Genomic DNA, 19,638 nt, shown 5'->3' on the forward strand with positions numbered 1-19,638 from the left:
TCGGCTATGTGAACAACAATCATTTATTCCAGTGACACCTTGACACCGCATCCAATCACCACCTACCCTGGATTAACGTTGGCAGGTTCAAGTCCAAGTTGCTTCGACACGGATTTTTTGATTCCCTAAATACTCTAAACATATTAAACACAGGACCATGTTTGAGTGTCCCCTGAAACTTTAAAGAGACCAGATTTCTGCACAGCCGTCCTGTCAAGCCGGTTACAGAGATGCTGTATCCTACCCAACCCCAAATGTTGCCGCATGTGTACTGGCAATTCTCAGCAGAACATGTCGGTGAGTTCCGATAGTTGGTAAATAACAAGAAAATAGACAAGCGGACTGTAAAACTAAAGGGCTGCAGCTACAACGTGACGTGCAGCCTTCCGCAACAAGCGAAGCCCCTAAAAGTCCGCAAGCTCTTATTTTTTCCGCACAAACCACAGCGAAGGAAAAGAACAAAGGACGAAGGACGAAGGGGAAAAGAGAAAAACAAGAAGGAAAAAACCCCTTTCAGTTCCAATCACCTCAGCCTTGTGGCGAAATACGCTGGAGAATGACACCTGCTTCAAAACCCTTCACATATCCCCACAGGAAACTGCAGCTGCGCCAACCCGGGAGAACTTTTCTATTGTTAGCGCCAGGCATATTGGCAAAATGCAGCTGCTGCACCAGCTCGCCGCCTCCCATGAAGAGAGTCGCCCTACCCGTACCGTCATCAAACCGCTCCATTACGAAGCGTTTGACTTCCTTGGGCCTGATGAGGATGTGGATCGTCGAGCCCGGGACGGATTTGATCACCTCATAGCTGTGGTCAATAGCTACAAACAATGATCCTGTTGCAAAAGCCTGCTGGTTCTCTGCCAGCTGGGCCTCGCTGGGCGCCGAGGAGTATGCGGAAAGCATCATGGGTTCGCTGTCTAGCTCTTTCCTGAGCGCGGATAGATTGGGCGTGGCCGAGGAGGCCAATGTGGCATTCGTTTGCCTGTTGTTAGCTACGCTTGTGTCAATAGACAAGCTAGCTCGATCCGGTGTGGGACTCTCAATGGCGGTACTGCCCACTTCATGGGTCGCAGTGGACTTGGTGACCTTGAGCGCGTCCCTAGCTGTTTGCATTAGCAACGACACGGAAGTCGTAGATTGTCGAAAGGCACCCGACGAATCTTGGCTTTGCTCTTGTCCCTCGTTAACCGAGGCCGAGTTGTCATTTCGGGCCTCAGGCGCAGGTAGCTCCATGCCTGGAATTGAAGCAATGGGTATCTGGGGAGTCGGCATTCGGTTTTGCTTTTGTACCTGGTTAACCGACGCCGAAGTATCATCTTGGGCCTCAGGCGCAGGCAGCTCCATGACTGCCATCGGCGCAATGGGCATACGAACACCCACACCGATTGTTCGAGCTTTAGATCCCACAGCTCCAGGTCGTGCAGCAGGTTTGTGGGGTAGAGTAGGAGCCTGAGAACTTGCGGGTTTTGAAAGAAGCCCGTCAGATTTTGAATGGTTAATGACTGGCACAACTGGCTGCACCAAAGCCTGCGGCGGCTGGCTAGTCGTCACACAGCCCCCAGCTTCCGCAACGTGAGGCCGGCGTGGAAGGGCCAGGTTAAGGTTCGTCATCAATGGATAGGCCTCGGGTTGCGTTGCTGGTTTAGAAGACTTTGCCTTTGCGATGGCAGGCGCATTAATCACCGATGTTGTCTCGCTGCGGCCAGAATGCGAACCAATAGCTTGCGGCTTATTAGTTATCGTTCTAGATGTTCGAACTGGCGTCTCCGGCCGAGAAACTGCAGGAACTATGGTCAACCGAGTCGCCTCTCCAGCTGCGGTAGACGGATGCGGCGATCCACGGGCCGCAAGAGACGTCTCTTGTCCGGGTTTCCGTGGGGTTGCGAGCTTCTCAATGTTGGGAACGATGACCCAGCTCGCATTTGGTCGCGGTCCGATGCAAGGAGGCTTCTTCTTCAACTTGAGGTGCGCACGCCTCATTCTCTCCAGGTCCTGAGCTTTATCGGTTTTCGTGTGGACCACAAGAGAAACAGAAGGTTCGCTGGTGGCCCGCGCAGGTTGTTTCTGGGTTGGTTTGTGCTGTGCTGATGCTCGGCGGCCTTTAGATCTGGGGCCATCGACGCTTTGAGAGCGCGGGTCGGCTACCGAGCGCACTTGGACTAGTTCTAGTTGTGAAGTTGCTTCCTCCGTTGGCACCGCTGCTACATCCTTCGTCATCGGCTGCAAATTTGAAGCGGCTGACACCGTAGCACCATTGGCGTCGGGAAAGGTTTGCCGCGTCATCGTCGCTTTGTCACTATCGGTAACGGCCGTGACTCCCGGCTCGGAGGCCTTTTCGACAGAGGCAGGTTGATGGTTGTCGACATTCAGGTTCACAGGCATTCCATCGTCATCGCCAACATCCGAACCAGTGATTTGATCATCCGCATCCACGTCCAGATCCATCTCCTCCACGCCTTGTGCAGTGGCCTGATCTTCAGTGTTACCCGTAACTGCGGCCAAACCCTCGGCGTCAGTCTCAGACTCAGAGTCCTCAGACTCAGAGTCGGAGCCCAAGACTATACCGGCCGATAGTGGCCGTGACGTCGTCTCAGGAACGCCTGATTTGGTCTTCATGTCCGCGTAATTCTTGTAGCCAAAGATCTTGGCGTATTCCAGCCTAGCGTCTTTGAACCTGTGTATCTTTTCCCGACCACAATGATCGTTCTCGAAGTCAAAACCAAGAAGAGCAGAACCGGGTACCCAGCCGAGGTTCAAGCCCCAATCGAACCATAGAATGGGGTACCAGCGATCAGGGACATATTTGCCACCGTCTTCGTAACCCTTAGCCCAGCCGCTAATTTTCGATTCGGGGGTCATCGAATAGCAACCCGGGATCCATGGAATCTTCTTGACCTTCAAATTCCGATCCATGAGATCTCTGAGTGCTTTGGGGAATTTCTCACCGAGTTCAGGGAGCCACGGCAAAACCATGACTCCAAAAACTCCATTGTCGTTTTCTTCTTCGAACCGTGCCGCATACATCTTTCCTGGGACCGGGTACTGAGACAAACGTCTGTTTCTCCTCGTTCGGCCCAAGTCCGTCTGCATGTGCAAGTAGTCCTTGTACCCACGTAGCCTAGCGTACTCATCCCGCGCCTTTCTCCATCGAGATACCTTTTCATCTTTCTTCACAAGATTAAAAGGCTTTAGATTAGCTGAAGAAATCCAGTCATAAGTTTCAGCGCCATCAAACACCAAAACAGGATACTCGCGTTCCTCAACCCGAGGTCCACCGTCCTCGTAGCCCGGGGCCCATTGGATATCTTCTGTGCCACTTGCAACGTAGCATGACGGCAGGCCCGATATGCCGGCGTCTTTTTTCCAAAGCGGTGTTCTGCTAACAGGTAGCAGGCCTGGATCGCTAAGGTCTTCTGCCAGTGGTAGGATCCGTACACCATAGTGAACTTGTTCCCGCTCGATATAGCCAACCCATAGGTCGCCGGCCACAGGTTGCGTCGTAGGCACGGATGATAGCTGCATATTCTGCGTGAGCTCTTCTTGCTTCCTATTTGGTGGCTCTGGCAAGTGATGTGTCGCCTTTGGCTGTGAAACTTCTTCAACATGGACTTGTTCGTGTCTACCGCGTTGAACCAAGTTTAGAGGTTTGTAGCCGAGTTTTAGCTTGGCCTTGAAATTCTTGTTGTTCTCCTTCGCCAGCTTCTCTGTACAATCGGTAATCCGAAAACCAAGGAGACGCAATACTTGATCACGGCGTCGGCTCAAGCCATGGGCCCTACCATTTAGATGCTTTGCTGCCCCTTGCTTGACGTTTTCACCGAAATGGACGCCATGTTCAGTGCACTTTGCAATCCAAAAGCTGCCGCCCTCTTGGATTATAAAGTGGTACCTCTGCTCGCCATGGGATTTGTCGCCCCTTATTTCTTCCATTGTGATTGTCCTTGAACTCGGGTCAGTTTCATGCTGCTCTGGTTCCTCATTTGAAGGGCCTGTATCCAAATTAGAGGAAGAGTTGTCTGATGGGGTCTGCACGACAGAGTCTTGTTGAATTTCCAGGTTCTGTGCATTATCTGGGACAGTGGTGTCAGGGGTGGTGCTCCCCTCAGGGTTGTGAACCACCTTCTTTGGCGGAGCCTGATCAACAGCATCCGAATTTGCATCGAGACTGTATCGTTCCTGCGCAATTTGACTGGCCCTTGTCCGGACACGTTTGGATTCTGAGGGCAAAACATCATCCTCACGAGCACGCTTTGACTATCGCAAGTTTTAGTTACGTTAGCCATGTGTTATATGGATGTAAGTATACCTGATACAATCTTACCAAAAGCTTCGCTTGCGAGAGATTATTTTGGACCATTGAATCCTCTTCGTCAATGGGCGAAATCGGTTCCAATGCGTTGCTATGCGAGGCTTGGGGAGTGGGCAAATTCACTGTCGTAGGTGGCAGCACTGACGGAGGCACGTCAGGCACCTGTTGAGAAGTTCCTATCACTGGGATAGCACCATCTGAGTGGCCAACTGGTGGAGGTGAAGAAACTTCAGAATACTCAGGCCCTATCAGTGAGGTAAACGATGCCCTATCAGGGGGGTTGGTGGATGCATCGAATATAGACAGTGGCCGGTCCAAATTAGGGGAAGGCGAGTTTAGCGGCGGAGGTGTTTCGGCCGGAGTCCTCGGAGCACCAGCCTCTGGAGTTGAGAGGGGTAGCGCTTTCTCCTGACTCTGAGCTTTGGTCATCGACTGCCGACGCTTCAAAATTATCTGGAAAAATCCATTTTCGGGTTAACTATGGTCCAAATAATTGCCGGCAATATTAGAGTTATCACCATTAGAGTTGAGAAAAGGAAAGCTTACCCCCTCATATATCTGCTTTTCCAAGGCTTGCTCTTCTGTTTTACGCCTGCCCGCGCGCTGTCGCTCGATTTTCTTATATTTATCAATCAGAGCCGACCTTTTCTGCTCATAACAACGCTCCAACACCTCCTTGAACGACTGTCGAGTTTTCTGCAAGGCTTCATCATGGGCAAGTCCATCAAGAGCTGCGTCGAACAGCCTCTGTCTCTCAGCCCTCTCAACTTCCAGACTCTGCCTCTCTGCTTGATACATGGTCCATTCTTCCTCAGCAGCAGCCTGATCTTTGGATTCGAGGGCCTTACGCAGTTCCTTAATCTGCTGGACGTGGTCATCTGCTTGAGGCGGTGGTAGTGGGAAAGAAAAATTCCGAAGAATTCGTTGGTAATGGTATAAATCCTCGGTTTCCATGTTGCATCCCAGTGATCCCACTGATCTGAGTTAGAATTGAATGTCAGCGGCGGTGATAGCCATTGACTTCGGTGGATAGCCAAAGTTATGGCGGTGATGAAAGTAGACTAGAGTTGATTTTGAATGATTGAGCTGTTGAATGACTAGCTGGGCTCAATAATGCAAGCACAAATTAGATAATCTGCTTTTAGCAATTCACTTTGAGAAGAATCAAATAAGCTGCGTGAAATCGCATGCGTCTATGATTTTTTGTGTTGCCAAACAAAGAAGACTGCCAAGGCGAACTTGGATAAAACGTCCGAAAGCCTAAGAATTTATGATGGGTTGGTGAGACGTGAAATGGAGGGAATGTTCGTAGTTCTGGATATCTGGCAGATTGGTGGTGTGCATTTTAAATAAAACGCTAAGACGGCGAGGAAAACCCAGGAAAATTTCAAGAATCAAGAGAACAATACTCAAGGGAAAATGAATTCTTCCGCACGTACCTCTGGAAATAAAGTCTTCATCTACCGTACCAGTCCTTGCGCTACCCCAAAAGGATGGCTTCAAATGGGGGCACTACTTTGTGCGTTAACGCGTGGCAAACGCAAGGGCAGAGGGACAGAAAGCTCCGTGATTTCGTGCCGCTTTCCCGCCCGGTTGTTCGTTACTCTGTGCAACACTCCAGGGGTTCAAAGATTGTCAAGAATGACGAGCAAATCGATGATATTAATCTGGTATGGGTTTGATAAGTTAGGATAGGTTCGTTTGGAAACCAGATGAATTCGTGTCGAGGGGTGATGGATAAACAAAATGAGAGGAAAGAATTTGGATAAACCGAGGGATGTTGGTTACAAAATTGGTGGCTGCCTCAGGCCCTAAAAGGGATCAATCAACCAAAGTGGGGAGGAGGATTTAAGAGGAAGAAATAACGGTTAAGGGAGACAACAGTCAGGTGCGACCGAATTGAATACCTTGTTTTTTTTCTCGTATTTAATCTGTTGGATATAAGATATTCCTCATGTAATATTTATTATGATTTAATTCGAGACCTGCAAGCATCCGATTCAATCATGTCGTCGATTAGAGTTTGCAGAGCTTAGTCCTGGACTAGGGCACAAACTTAAGCTTAAAAATCGACTTACTCGTGCATTTCGTTAAGGAAAATGCTTACTACCTTTCTTATGTGGTATAACGAAGGCCTTTTTAAATTGTACGGGAGTGTCCCAAGAATAAATAATCCAATATTGAAGCTTGAGAAGCCGGCCGGTGTAGCCGACACCAGCTGTCTCAACCAGGATCCGTGCGGAGCTTTACAACCTCGGACTGCCTGACTTTTACAAATAAGTAAGCACTAGCCGAGAGAGATTATCAACAATCGCACATTTGTATAAAATTTTCTGTGTGTATGAGTTTGATTGAAGCCCCAGGATAGCTAGACTATTTACTTGAAACCGGTATATCGCAGTGCGACAACGGAAACCGGCACGAATTACTCGTAGCGTATTACGCATTCCAAACCACGATTTTGAATTGCGCTGTGCATTTTATGTAAAATCAAAGAATTTTAAGAAGGCGCAATCAAATCTTGCCTGCCTACAGGCGTACAAGCGTGGCTCAGCTCGCAGAATGTAGTATGGCACAGTTTTAACCTCTTGGATTACCAATATTTGAATGGAAAATTAAATCAAGATGCTGTCTAAAGTCCGAACATATATAAGCCAACTCCATACACGAAATTCAAACAAAGTCTAGAACCTCGCACCGCCATCCTTCTCCGAGAGACCTTCGATGCCCACTTTCAGGAAATGCTCGTCCTCCTCAACACGCGGCCCAATGACATTCTTCATCTCCACCACGTCCCAGTTGGCCCAGACGAAGCGTCCATGCAGAAAGGTAGCCTCTGGGCTCGCAGCCCATACGGCAAAGTTCCCGGGAAGGTTCTCTAAGTTTTTATTTTTTTGTTTTTTTAAAATACGAGTCAGTCGTGGTGTCCCTTAGAAGGGGAATGTGAAAGTATATGAGGCGTAGGCTAGGTTCAATAAGGACTCACCGTCGTCAAAATCAAAGCCACTATCAGCGTAGCCCTCCCTGCGTGCCGACTCGGTAAGGACACCTCCAGGGTGGAAGCTAACAACCTGCATGCTGTCGGGATTTGTGTCCTTGGCAATCTGCTGGAGGAGGGCCGTGCCTGCATTCTTGGTCAGGCCATATGTCGGGCGATCCGGACCCATGGTCGACCACATGTATGCTGCAATGGTTGAGACATTAATGAGAAACTAAAGACTACCAGGTTAGCATCTGTAAGCTATATGGAACCTTGGCTCTAGCAGTATCAAATTGTTGACCTACCCGTTTCTCATTCCCCGTCTTCTGGTTCCAGAACCCAACAGCCATGGCCAATGGGGCACGCACGTTGGCCTCGAAATCCTTCCAAGTATCCTCAACCGTGTTGGCCAGAATGGGGGACTTGTTACCGAAGGCTGCTGCACTCAATACCAGAACGTGAACGTAGACGCCTTGGGCATGCAAGCTGGACCAGAGCTCCTCGATGGCGGAGAGACTGTAGGCATCGACCATTCTACCCTCTGCGGCTTGCCGGCCGGATTCATTATTGAGGGTAGCCGCGGCAGACTCAATTACATCTCGACGCCGGCCAAGGATGATGACCCGTGCAGCCCCGGCTGCTACGAATGATCGCGCAATGGCAAATCCGATTCCGGAACTACCGCCGGAGATGACGACTGTCTTTCCCGATTGGTCAAGCTGTGGAAGAGTTGGTGAGATGGCAGGATAGGGCCCCTTGTGATATTCCTTGAGGGATGGAAGGCTCATATTGAGGGTGGTATGCGATGATTAGGGAGTTGTGCGGGAGGGCGGTTATAGAAGCAGGCAAGCAAGAAAGGCAAAGGTAGAGGAGGGTTTTTTGACTGGACAAAACTCTGGATACTTCTTGAAGCGCTCGCAGATTATGACCATGAGCAAAAGTGAGTTGAATAGCAATATATGCTCTGGTCTTATATATCTACCTACCCATGTTTGCTTAGTTGTTAGTAGAGTTGTTGACTAATATAAGTTCAAATGTATGCGGGTGGGCCCCGCATACATTTCGAGTTGTGCTGCGGGGGAGCGCTGCAGAGCATGAAATCTAACATACGCTACCCGCCGCCTAGCAGTCATTGTGGCCGCCAGCCATTGGGGTCTCAGTCAGCACCATTCCAACGTTGTCTCCCGCATGCTGCGGGCGGACATTGCCAATCATTCCGCACATTCTTGCTGCATTTTTCATCCATTCCATCTTCGGTCGCATACGGTAGCAGCTATCATGACGACACTCGAAGAACAGGGTGCAGGATTGGTAAAGCGACATCCCGCCTGCGCTGCTTGCAACAGGTCGAAACGAAGATGCAGTCGACAATCGCCAACTTGTCGCCGATGCCGGGTGCAAAACCTTGTCTGCGTGTACCCGGCCGCAGTGCCTCCCGACAGGCTTCCTCACTCGCCTCAATCACTGACACAGTCCGCAGCTGAGTCCCCATCTGACTTGTCAGCAGGCGAGCATGCCCGTTTGAATGCGGGGGACAGCTCTTTTTTTGTACCCCACCCGGCTGCGACCGTAGATCAGCTGTCGGGCGAGAACCCCAATTATGATGCAGCCTCTTGGTTCTTGAACCAATCTTCATGGGAAATCGACCATGTGCACATCGGAGAAGATAACCGCATCACGTATCCCGACTCTGGGCTCGAATGCTTCCTCAACCAACTGAGACTATGGCTTGACCAGTGGACGCGAGAGAACCACTGCCCGTTTGTGCACCCCCGCCTGTACGGAGCGGACATCTCGAGCCATCTGCAGCATGCCCTCGCGGCTTGGCAAGTGTACCGGGCGGCCGCAAGCCCGACCAGTCGGAGAATCGCGCTGCGGATGGCGACAGACTGGTCCGGGAATCTGATTCGGGAAACAAGCTTGGCTGAAAACCTGCTGGGAGCTGCTGCAATACCAAACCTGATGGAACAACTGGCGCGCGTGCAGGCTCTCCTCGTCTTCCAGGTCATTGGTCTGTTTGATGGCGATGTGCGGGCCCGCGCGCACTCCGAGGCCATCCTGTCGACGCTTGCCACCTGGGCCGATGCGCTCCTCCAAACCGCGGCCACTGAGGTTGCGACGAACGCCCTGGATCCTGATCCGACGATGCTCTTGAATCAGCCGTCAATCACACAGCTGCGATCGGACGGCACGCCAAGCTCCGCATGGAGGGCATGGATACTGTCCGAGTCCATCCGCCGTGTATGGATCGTGGCCGCATTGACCGAGGCGGCTTTCCTGATCATGAAGCAAGGATTTGCCACATGTCCAGGGAGTATAGGATTCACGGGGAGAAGCGGCATCTGGGAGGCGTCGTCGCCAGCAGAATGGATAGCGAATCTAACCAGGCAGAGTCGGACACGACATCCGGTGTTTTGCCGGGGTCTCGACCGGCTACTCGAGGAGGCTGGACCGTCTGATGTCGACGAGTTCACGAAAGCGCTCCTTGCATACGGGCGCGGGGCAGAGGTTTTGGCGGACTGGATGTCGTTTGGGTAGTGACTGGAGGAATCCATCTAGCAAGACTGATGTACTTTAGCCATGAGACAGGAGCGAATGGTCAGAAAAGCTAAGGCTGCAGTACTGCACCAGAACGAGTTGTAGGGTATTTCTTGTCCAGTTGCATGAGGATTGTTTGTGATTGGGCGGCTCGCAATAGTTTGTTGGTTGACAAATGTACCTCCTGCAATCATAAAGGTCATTTGGCCCCGCGTTGAGACTGACTGTGAACAACTAAATGACAAAGGGTTAATACCACCGCAAACGGCAAACATTCTCTCCAGATAAAGGTGCCCGAAATAGTTGCCTTTGTTTACTCAAGGGCCGGTGATTTTATGGAACAGCTTAGCTGCGGCACCTAACAAAAGAAAATCTGCTTAAAGATCATGCATGAACCGACCACACTCAATGTCAATAATTGCCCCAATACCATCTCCAAACATTTTACTCGTGACAGCTACAGTCTAGAAGCTATCGTAATTTTCCAAACTGAGTTGTACAACCAGATCCTACCTGTATCAAACCTCACCAGCAACGATGGACAAAGCCAAGCCAAAACATCCCATAGCCAACAAAGACTTCACCCAGTTCCCACCATGGACCATCAAGCCAATTGCAGGCATCAGCGGCAGCAGTAGTAGCGCGCAGGTTCACGTCCCCACCCGCGGCGAGCTGTACTGCCTCGACCACTTCCTCAGCACCCGCGTCCCGCAGTGGCACCACAGTGAAGTCAGCCGGCAGATACACCTGTGCGGAGCCGCGGTTGACAAGCTGCACCGGGAGCGTGGCCGTGCCGCCATGGCAAAGAACAAGGCCAAGCTTCCCGCCGTGCGCACGCAACCGAGGAGGGCTGTCAGGCAGAAGCGCGGGCTGGAGGAGTTGCTGGCCGAGAAGGGCAGGAGGCCGAACAAGAAGCTGCTTGAGGGGGACTACGTCCTCCCCAGGGTGGAGGTGGCTGAGGCGGTGTACACGACCAAGTATCACGTCGAAGGAGTCAAGGATGGCGGACGAGAAGATGGGTTCCAGCTGGCTACGCTTGCGTTCGTAAAGCGCTTAGAGGGGGTCATTGGGGAGAAGCAGAAAGAGCTTGTCGAATCAGTCTCAGATGGCACGCCAAGGTCTTGTGCCCTGGTCAGACTCGAAGCTCAATGCCCTTGCTGCAGAACCTGCTCGACAACAGTCTCCTTACCCCCGATCCAGCCTGATGCACTCATGATGCCAACGCCGAGCTTGGGGAACTGGCCCGCGTACCTGGGACAATCATCACCCAGAGCGAGGAAGCTAAGCAGAATGTTACTCAGCTCGATTGTGGAGGAGATTCATGTAGGACCCACTGCGAAGAAGATAGAGCAAGAAGAGCACGAACGTAAAGAAGAAGACGTGGAAGCCGCGATAGTGTCAGTCGGGGGGCTGCGGTTTGCGGTTGACTTTTGCGCTGGGGATAGGGTGATAATGCTGTGAAAGACGGTTTGTAGTAGAAGATGCAACAATTATTCATGAGGAAGACAAGCAAAGTTTTGATGCCCTATCGGTAAAACATTAGTTCATGATTTCGTAACCCTGATAAGCTCCGCCAATAGTCAGTTCACTGGTTCGAAGCGATTCGGAAGTACCAGATATCCATGTCTCCGCCGGCCGTTATCTAAGTTTCAGATTCGCATAAACATAGGTATATCAGCAGAGAATTTTGTTAGAAAATCCTGCCTGAGGTTGACGGCACACCAAATATCTAACATAGCCCCCAACACCAAGTATTCCAAGATCTCTGCCAGTTTTGTTTTCATCCACCCAAAAAAAGTAGGGAATATCGCAACAAGAGCTACTATGTCCCAAATTTTGTCTGTATAATAAGGTGCCGACAGTTTAACTTCGGAAGTAGCGGCGTCATTATGTTTTCACCTCGTGCATTTACGTCGATGTTCTTCCCTTGCAGCGGTCAATGGACTAGCCCCTCCGAGCCCAGGGCGACAGTATGGTGCAACGGCGTGAAGCCGGAGCTGTTAGCAATGTGTTTATCGATATCTTTTCTTCTCAGAAGGCCTTGGATGATGCCGGGATTACCATGTTCTACAGCCCACAGTAGCAGAGTTGAGCCGCAGTGATCCCTTACATTTGCGTCAATATTCGCGGCATTAAGTAGTGAAGAGAATACCGACATCGCGTCATCGTTATCATCGCAATACCAGACCGCATAGTGCAGCGGTGTTTTCTCGGTGCGAGGTCCGGCTTATCGATGTCGATGGTACTGGCATGGCTAAGGGGAAGACAGCGGATAGCCCCTTTGTGAAAGAAGTGCACCGCCACACCCAGAGCCGTGAACCCAGTGGTGTTGTCTGAGGCATTAATGTCCACACTTCCGGTAACCAGAATCCTGTTCAAGACACAGTATTTTCCACGGACTGCCGCAAAATGCAGGGACGTCGAGGCGTAGAACTTCTATGAATAGGTAAGTATGATCCATACATTCCCTCTCCTCGTCGAGCTTATCGCTCATGACTTCTCAATGGTTAGAAGTCGCGATATAGATTGACTTACTTTAAGCTCCGCATATACCAAAACACAGATTGCACCCAGTACGTCCTCCGCCTCTAGCATCGTCATTGAACCTCCTATTGTGATTCTCAGACTTTCAGTAGTACTGTCTGAAAGACCTATTACTGTACAACTTCCTTCACAACGTATCAGATACATATGGCAAATATACACAAATCCACGCTTTCCACTAGCTTTGAATAGCAACAAGCAGTTAATTAACTTTCGTTTTCTTAATATTAAAGACATTTATTCAAATTACAACCAGCGCTAACTATAATTTAAACGTTTGATTATCTAAAATCATGAAATAAAGCCGTGCATTTAACTCACAGAATTTAACTTTGTCATTAAGCGAAACTTGAAATAACTTGAAATCTTTTATGTTAAACTTATAACTTTATGTCTTTATCAGCTGTTAAGCATTCCAAAAACCTGTTTTTATGGTACCTCTCTTGTTCAATAACTATAAATATTAGAGTTTTAACATATCATAGTCAGTGGTACTACAGATACTGTGCCTATGAAAAATGTTATATAATACTAAACAATTTAAAATTCTTACCCGGCTAATTGTTCTCCCTCTTGTTATATATAAAAATCCAATTATACTCCCCAATTGACAAGTCGTAAAAGCTGTTCATCTCAAACAGCAGTTTTTATAAGTCATTTACTCTCTTATTTATTTACAGTCTTACACTTTTGTATTTTGGCATCACTTTCTTCAAAATGCGTTTCTCTATTCTTGTTACGGTCTCTGCCCTGGCTTCCGGAATCGCTAGTCAGCCGTTAGTCCGTCGCGCGGGTGGACATCCAGACCTTGGATCCGACTCCGATTCCGACACGGACCTCGGTCATAAAAAGACTCAAAAACCTTCCAGGCCCATTTTCCACGAAACCCAGAGAATAAACCTCGACTACAGACACAAGCCCAAAATGGTAGCAACTGGGGCTAAAAATGGAAGGAATTCCATGAGCAGCAAAATATCGATCAAGACCCAAGGAGGTAGATCGTCAGTTAATGGTCAGCGTTGGTAATTTTAGGATCCAAATTTTGCGGTGGGCTTTGAAGCACTCCAACGCTTTCCGTACCGGACAAGGCACCTTTTGATAGGTAATTGGTATAAGTTTGGCTTCAGAATGTCGTTAAATAGCATCCGTTAGCTGCGCGATACCAATCAATATATTGTTTGGCCTATCTTTTACGCTATCTATTAAATCGCCTGTTCTGCTCTTTGTTTAAGCTAATATCAATGGAGTTTGATATTCTAAGCCTTTCTGGTATTCCTATTATAACCAGGGGACTGGGCCGGTACCGGAGAGATTAGGTTGGGTAACACCCCTTTCAACGACATTCAGTATTATAACGCCCATTTTAACCCACATTTGGACTTCATTTACTACAAACCCAAGGCTTAGCCTTCGGGTTCAACTACTGGAATAACAGTTTGCTAATAGCTATGCAGCCCGGGACTATTCCTTCCTTTATCACCATTGCTAGCATGGTCACTCCGGCGTTGGCCGCTGGTGACAAACGGTTGGACAAATTTCAAGAGCAAGAGCCCCATTCTTGATTCGCAAAGAGAGACAGGAGCCCCCCATTTATTGCATAGTTCAGAGGTTGTTGACGCTTGTTGACTGTAAAGAGGCGAGTCGCCATGAGTAAAGGTCTGTCCTGGCGAATCACACACTTTCCAAGGGAAGGAAGATAAATTTTGTTACCATTACTGCTCATAAAATTTGGAACTTGGAAAATAACAGTCTCTGTCGGGACTCCAAAAAGGATTAGTTTCCAATTTATATGAATAATGGTCTTTTGATGCTTTTCTGACGTGGTTCTCTAGGCTGTTTGCGCCAGGACTACCGCTACACTATCATTCAAACGCAGTTTTGAACTGGGATTTGAATATCCAGAAGGATATTATGTAGCAAAACACAATTGGAGATTGGCGCTCAAAATTGCTCTTATGGCCGGAAGATGGCATCATCAAGACTATCTAAGAACAAACTGGGAACAAAGACTCCAAGTTAGATCAAGGCATGTGCTGAATCCCCCTTACATCGAGCAAACAAACACAAAAGCTGAAAGGCTACAGCTGTTCAAGCTGGAGGCTGTACTCACCATTCCAAAGCCTCTCTAATATTGAGCTGCTTGCAGGTTGGCCACTGCGCGTCGCAAGGGATTCTGTCATGGAGATGGCGGTGAATTCTCTGTAGTGCTGGGGACGAACTGCAATTGGAATCGCATCGATGCCTTTGTTTAAAGAAAAAACCAACCTGCCTACAATCAAGGGGAATGGGGCCCAAGTTTGGACTAGGACCAGAAAGGACGAACGTCTAGACTCGTCTGTAACTTTGCGGTCAAATGAAGTTGGGGCTCAACATCGTCTTTTTCGAATGCTCAATAGAAAGCGCGGCCACGACGCTGACCCTAACTCCCAATTCCTGGGCAGGCTTAAGTACAAGTAGGAGCTAGGACCCGATACATTTACGTCGTATCCTGGATTGGGGAGGCAGTTGCCAAGGTTAATGTTCTTCTATGTCATTCCGCCAAGCCCCTGCTCGCAAGCCTCCTGCTCTACAGTATAACCTGCAAAGCTCCAAGGGTCTAATTCTTTATCAGCCGAAAATAATAGTATTTGAACGCATTGACAAAAAATATCCTTTGATCCAGAATGACTTCGACATATATACATGCAAGCCATCCCCCCGAAAAAAGAAATGGAAAAGAGTACAGGAAAAAAAAAAGAGAACAATGTGAGCTTCTAGGATAGCTTCATTGATGGTTTGGAATGACTCCATTTTTGCCCTTTGGTGTACATGGGCTGAGCTTCAAAGTGAATATCTCTCAAACGAGCATGACTTATTTCCACTCCTGAGCATTTATCGTCCACCTCGACAGTAATTCTTTCTTCGCCTATTGGAATAGTAATTGTGCCAGGATTGGAGACTTTTTGAACATCGAAAAAAATCTTGGCCTTTGCATGATGTATTACTTCATATGGTCGGATCAAGCAACCAACAATTGGTTGCTCGTCATTACCGCTGGCTGCTCGCCCTACATTGGCAGCGGTAATTCCGAAAAGTGACCCCAATAGAATCCCGTAAAGCATAGTGATCCTAAATAGTTGCGATGATTTGAAAGATGGTGTCGAGACTCGTGAGGAAAAGAAACAGGCAAAGTGAACTCCAGAATTGTTGTGTGAAAGGACTCAGGTACTGCTAATATAACGGAAATCTGTAGGCAGGTTGAAGGGCGGCGGGATCATTTTATTTCGAGACATTTGTAGCAGTAACCTTGACAACCAAGTAATTTGGTTTTTCTTTCATTTGGTTCTACTCACGGCATAGACCACCTACACCGCCATTCATAAGGCAATGCGAGCAAAACTGCATTGATGGAAAGAGCGTTCATTAGTAAGAGCTTATTGCTTGTTATCCCAATTCTAAAAGTGCTAGCAGACCGGCAAGAAATCCAGACACACCAAAAGATCTCAGCTAAGCTCACAAGGCAACCTTTATCTGGACAAAAGGAAAAGAAAAAGGAGCAAATCCCAGTCCATATAGCCTCTCATGACTTACTTTAGTCACCTAGAAAGCCTACTAGTCAGGTGTTGCTCGAATGAAAAGAGTTTGAACTCAGTGTGAAAGCGCAGCTTGTCAAGTACCGATAGAAAATATCTGTGGCAGCAACAAGGTTAAAGCTGGGTCACAATTCTTTTCAATAACAAGCGTAACCTAGCAGAAAAGCCATTCCCATCCCTGGGCAGCCATGATTGCCGTCAGAAGTTACAGCGGACAGCCTGCTTGGCGAATAATAATATATAAAAATAGCACAGCTAGACCCAGGGCATTACATCCATGCGCGCAGCTGCAGGAACTATACCTAAATTCGAGTCTCCGAGGATAGGTTGGCAGATATCAGGCCCGCCAGCTGCTACTGCGGGTGATGACGGTCCTCTTAGTGTAGTAGTGGTCAAGTCGAACGAGAGGCATGAAGATTACCCGCTGGTAACGCTGCGGTTAATGCTAGAACAGCTTCTGTCCCTATCATCCCCATCGCATGACACGGTCGCATCTATACTTGTCGCGACCTTCTCCGCTTTGCCGCAACAAAAGATTGAACAACTGCAAACAGTCGACACCTTGATTCTATCTAATGAAGTTCAGAAGGCGCTCCAATACAACGGTTCCCAGCTCGCCTCAGTGAAACCTTTATCGAAAATATCCTGCCGCCTCTTGGACACTTGCTTGCACTTTTTAACAAACCTGGATTATATTTGCCCTTTTTATCAAATCTAAAGCGGAGTGAAAACAAAAAAAGCAAACACATAAAGTTATACAAAGGTATATTTCTCAATTATTGGTTTATTTCCATATTTCAACATCAAAGTAAAATGCAAAAGGCTTAATAAATTTCGAAAATAAATCGTCCGTTCAAAACGGTTTTAAGGGAAGCCCCCGGAAATGCGAAAGATATTGAATCGCAACTAGGCTTTTATTCTCGGTTAACCGGAAGCGAACCGGAGCAGCGATTATTGATTTATAAAATCCAAAAAGGTTAGGACTCCAAACACCTAGAACTGGCAATGGCTTATCGACGAATTGACCAATTGAAATCGCAACTTGCGGCTGTGGTACCACGGAAAAGACAGAGGGTTGATCCGGATCCAAACATTACGTTCGTTGGGCTAAGGGAGATACAACGGGCTCAAACCCGGGCGGAAACGGTTCAAACAAACGTGAAAGAATCTGCTGAAGTTCCTGATTCCTCAGATATAGGTGACTATACTGTTGCAGCTGTTTAGATTGTCAATATAACGAACTGTTTTGTGGCTTCATCATTTGTATTTTTATTCCCAAGGGTGGCGGTTGAGGAGTGCTCTGACTTATTTTGTGTGTGGCCAGTAAGTGAGGAACCTTGTCCACTTTGGATAGGTTTTTTAATTCGAAAAAAAAAAAAGAAAAAAAGAAAAAAACACACAGGTAACCCACCACATGTTTAGGCCTCTAGCCCGCCCATATTATATGTCGAGCAATACAAACAACGCAACAACCTAAGCACCTTAGGCCGTTTATTACTTCTCTATGCAAAGTCAACAATTGGTGCACCCATTTTCATGCTTCCAGGTTACTTTACTGCATATTGCCTCCTCACTTGTCGTCACTTCTATTATATCCAATTACATCGAATTATGAAACGATATACAACGGCCAAAAATTTTAAACCACTGTTCCAAATTCCATTTTTCAACCCAACAATATATCCATCCTCCACTTTATTATCAACTATTTCGTTAATCTAAACCCCAACGTTCTTCCACCCGCCACCAGCGTAAAACCGAACACGCTGTGCAGCGTCCGTTTTGTGCAATAAATCTTAAACGAGGTCGTCGAACTCCTCCTAACGCCAAAAAGAAAACTGCCTAACCCTCCAGCGCCAAATTAAAAACGCCGTCGGCGACGACAGATGGATGGAAAGCATCGCCCGCGCCATTACCGGCGGCCTCGAGGCGGTGACTAAAAACGGCCGGGAGAGGATTAGGCCCGTCCTGGGCCATTTTATCGACAACGCCGAGGAGGCTGCGAATGCTGTTTTTGCATCAGGGTCTTTTTGACGGCTGCCCGAGTTGAGCCTCTCGATGAGGCTTTTGACTGCGGCTGGGTCTCCTTTTGATGCGCTCGTCACGGGGGCGAGGGGCCAGGCCGCGCGCGGAAAAGCAAGTTTGAATAAAAGAAGCACACGCGAATTTCAAAAACCAAAGAAAATACAAAGATACTAAACCACAACCAACTTTTGTGGAGCTAATCTTGGTTCAATACAATTAATTAATCACCGCCTTATTTTGATGCCATATACCCAACTTTCCTAAACCAACACAGTCAAAGAATGACGCTAAAGAAACGTGTAATACACATTTATTACCCATAACAGCTTCAATCAAGGCTGGTTTGTCTTGGGTGAAGAAACGGTCTTTGGTTTAGTCCAAGGGAATACCTTGTGTTTCATTTTGTCCAATTTCTCGCAAAACTCTCGGTACGATTCCTCCCGTTCTTTTTTTTCACGAGCTTTCTCTTGGTCGTACACTGGCTTAGCAGCGAGGGCATATGAAGCAATGCGTTGCACAAAAGACCTTTTCATCTGTTAGTAAAGAGGTTCTTGAGCAAAACAAAATGATATAATATACCTTTGCTGATCCTTCGGTGTCCCTATTACTATATTTTACAAGGCAAAGTTAGTATCCGAAAGTTTATTTAGAAAGCAACGGGTAGGTACTTACCGATCTGAAGCTGTATAGCCGCCCTCAATAAAGCGACAGATTGGAACTGTTCCAAATCGGTATACCCATTGTGTTCTGGCCCCCAGAATTCGGGACATAATATTACTGTGTCCTTCCACGTATGTACAGCAGTAGGATGGCCATCTTTGCAGTCATTATCATAAAGACGTTCGCAGCGTATCAACGACTTTTCATCGTTAGGGCCAAGTATATAAATGACATCACGTAAAAAAGATGCCGTTTTCCAGGCATCATTCGTAGTCTCGAAGTTAAAATTTTTGGTAGTTGTAGCTGGCTTTTGCCATATTAGCTTATATCCGGGCAAAGCGAGCTGTCTGGCTCTGGAAATATAACCCAATTACATATTAGCATACTCCTTAGAAACTATGTTCAGACTGCTTCTTACTCTACCTTTCTAACAATAGTGACAAATGTTCAAGCTGCTCAGCGGTGCAAGTCTTGTCGAAAACGCGCCGTTTAGAAATTAGGGAGCGTGTTTCAACCTCTTTCCCTTCAAAGCTAAAAGCTTCGGGTGGTTTTGCTATTGAAGTAGCTTCAGCTAATAAGATCAACCAGGCTAAAAAGGTAAATATGGTGGCATCTCGTTTGCCGAATGGAAACATTGTAGTTACACAGAATATGTGATTGCGAAAGCCGGCAGCAGTATAATTTGGAAGATAATTTGAAATAATTTATTGGTTCCAGTATGCTGAAAGAGTAAGTCTTGGCAGAATGGTAGTGGTTACAGTGTGAACTGCGAAGCATTTTTATAAGGGTGGGGGTGGTTTGAATGGACTGAAATATTTTAAATTACGGAAGGTTAGTTAAAAAGATTTATTCATGTACCTGCTAAAAACAAATGCATTAGCAATGCGTAATAAATACAACCTCTGAATGTTTAAAATAAAAGTCTGGAAAGTTTTTGTAATTGCTATTTTAGACATACTGTGCCCACCAGGTTTTTGACTAGCGACCAGCGTTTATCCATGTCCAGT

The 19,638-nt window shown here is 47.6% G+C and overlaps 6 protein-coding genes across 6 annotated transcripts; 3 read left to right on the top strand and 3 right to left on the bottom strand.

The window, feature by feature from the left end:
* Positions 1 to 35: 35 nt before the first annotated feature.
* Positions 36 to 6,082, bottom strand: PgNI_12010 (uncharacterized protein). Its single transcript, XM_031131967.1, has 4 exons — positions 5,752 to 6,082; positions 4,859 to 5,409; positions 4,325 to 4,765; positions 36 to 4,257 (listed from the first exon to the last, which is right to left on the bottom strand). Exons 2-4 carry the CDS (start codon positions 5,264 to 5,266, stop codon positions 529 to 531), a joined length of 4,578 nt encoding a protein of 1,525 aa, XP_030977193.1. The 5' UTR covers positions 5,267 to 5,409; positions 5,752 to 6,082; the 3' UTR covers positions 36 to 528.
* A 914-nt stretch (positions 6,083 to 6,996) lies between these two features.
* On the bottom strand, positions 6,997 to 8,080 carry PgNI_12011 (uncharacterized protein; the record flags this gene model as incomplete). The annotated part of the gene is made up of 3 exons (XM_031131968.1): positions 6,997 to 7,190; positions 7,299 to 7,524; positions 7,598 to 8,080. 3 exons carry the CDS (start codon positions 8,078 to 8,080, stop codon positions 6,997 to 6,999), a joined length of 903 nt encoding a protein of 300 aa, XP_030977192.1.
* A 490-nt stretch (positions 8,081 to 8,570) lies between these two features.
* PgNI_12012 (uncharacterized protein) lies at positions 8,571 to 9,830 on the top strand (the record flags this gene model as incomplete). Its single annotated transcript, XM_031131969.1, has 1 exon — positions 8,571 to 9,830. One exon carries the CDS (start codon positions 8,571 to 8,573, stop codon positions 9,828 to 9,830), a length of 1,260 nt encoding a protein of 419 aa, XP_030977253.1.
* A 537-nt stretch (positions 9,831 to 10,367) lies between these two features.
* On the top strand, positions 10,368 to 11,291 carry PgNI_12013 (uncharacterized protein; the record flags this gene model as incomplete). The annotated part of the gene is made up of 1 exon (XM_031131970.1): positions 10,368 to 11,291. The coding sequence occupies one exon, from the start codon at positions 10,368 to 10,370 to the stop codon at positions 11,289 to 11,291; it is 924 nt and encodes a 307-aa protein (XP_030977191.1).
* Positions 11,292 to 16,223: 4,932 nt separating this feature from the next.
* PgNI_12014 (uncharacterized protein) lies at positions 16,224 to 17,980 on the top strand (the record flags this gene model as incomplete). The annotated part of the gene is made up of 2 exons (XM_031131971.1): positions 16,224 to 16,568; positions 17,801 to 17,980. 2 exons carry the CDS (start codon positions 16,224 to 16,226, stop codon positions 17,978 to 17,980), a joined length of 525 nt encoding a protein of 174 aa, XP_030977190.1.
* Positions 17,981 to 18,644: 664 nt separating this feature from the next.
* Positions 18,645 to 19,266, bottom strand: PgNI_12015 (uncharacterized protein; the record flags this gene model as incomplete). Its single annotated transcript, XM_031131972.1, has 2 exons — positions 18,645 to 18,984; positions 19,064 to 19,266. Coding segments are annotated over 2 exons (543 nt in total), but the record flags the coding sequence as incomplete, so codon positions are not given.
* Positions 19,267 to 19,638: the final 372 nt, after the last annotated feature.

The sequence above is a fragment of the Pyricularia grisea genome, assembly GCF_004355905.1.
Source record: "Pyricularia grisea strain NI907 chromosome Unknown Pyricularia_grisea_NI907_Scaffold_8, whole genome shotgun sequence".
Lineage (NCBI taxonomy): Eukaryota > Fungi > Ascomycota > Sordariomycetes > Magnaporthales > Pyriculariaceae > Pyricularia > Pyricularia grisea.

What these genes read in the sequence shown, in the direction of transcription:
- PgNI_12010 (XM_031131967.1), bottom strand. Translation starts at nt 5,266, where the DNA reads ATGGAAACCGAGGATTTATACCATTACCAACGAATTCTTCGGAATTTT. An exon ending in AAAAGCAGATATATGAGGGG is followed by an intron (nt 4,766 to 4,858) that starts GTAAGCTTTCCT and finishes GGATTTTTCCAG; the next exon opens with ATAATTTTGAAGCGTCGGCA. An exon ending in TCTCGCAAGCGAAGCTTTTG is followed by an intron (nt 4,258 to 4,324) that starts GTAAGATTGTAT and finishes AACTTGCGATAG; the next exon opens with TCAAAGCGTGCTCGTGAGGA.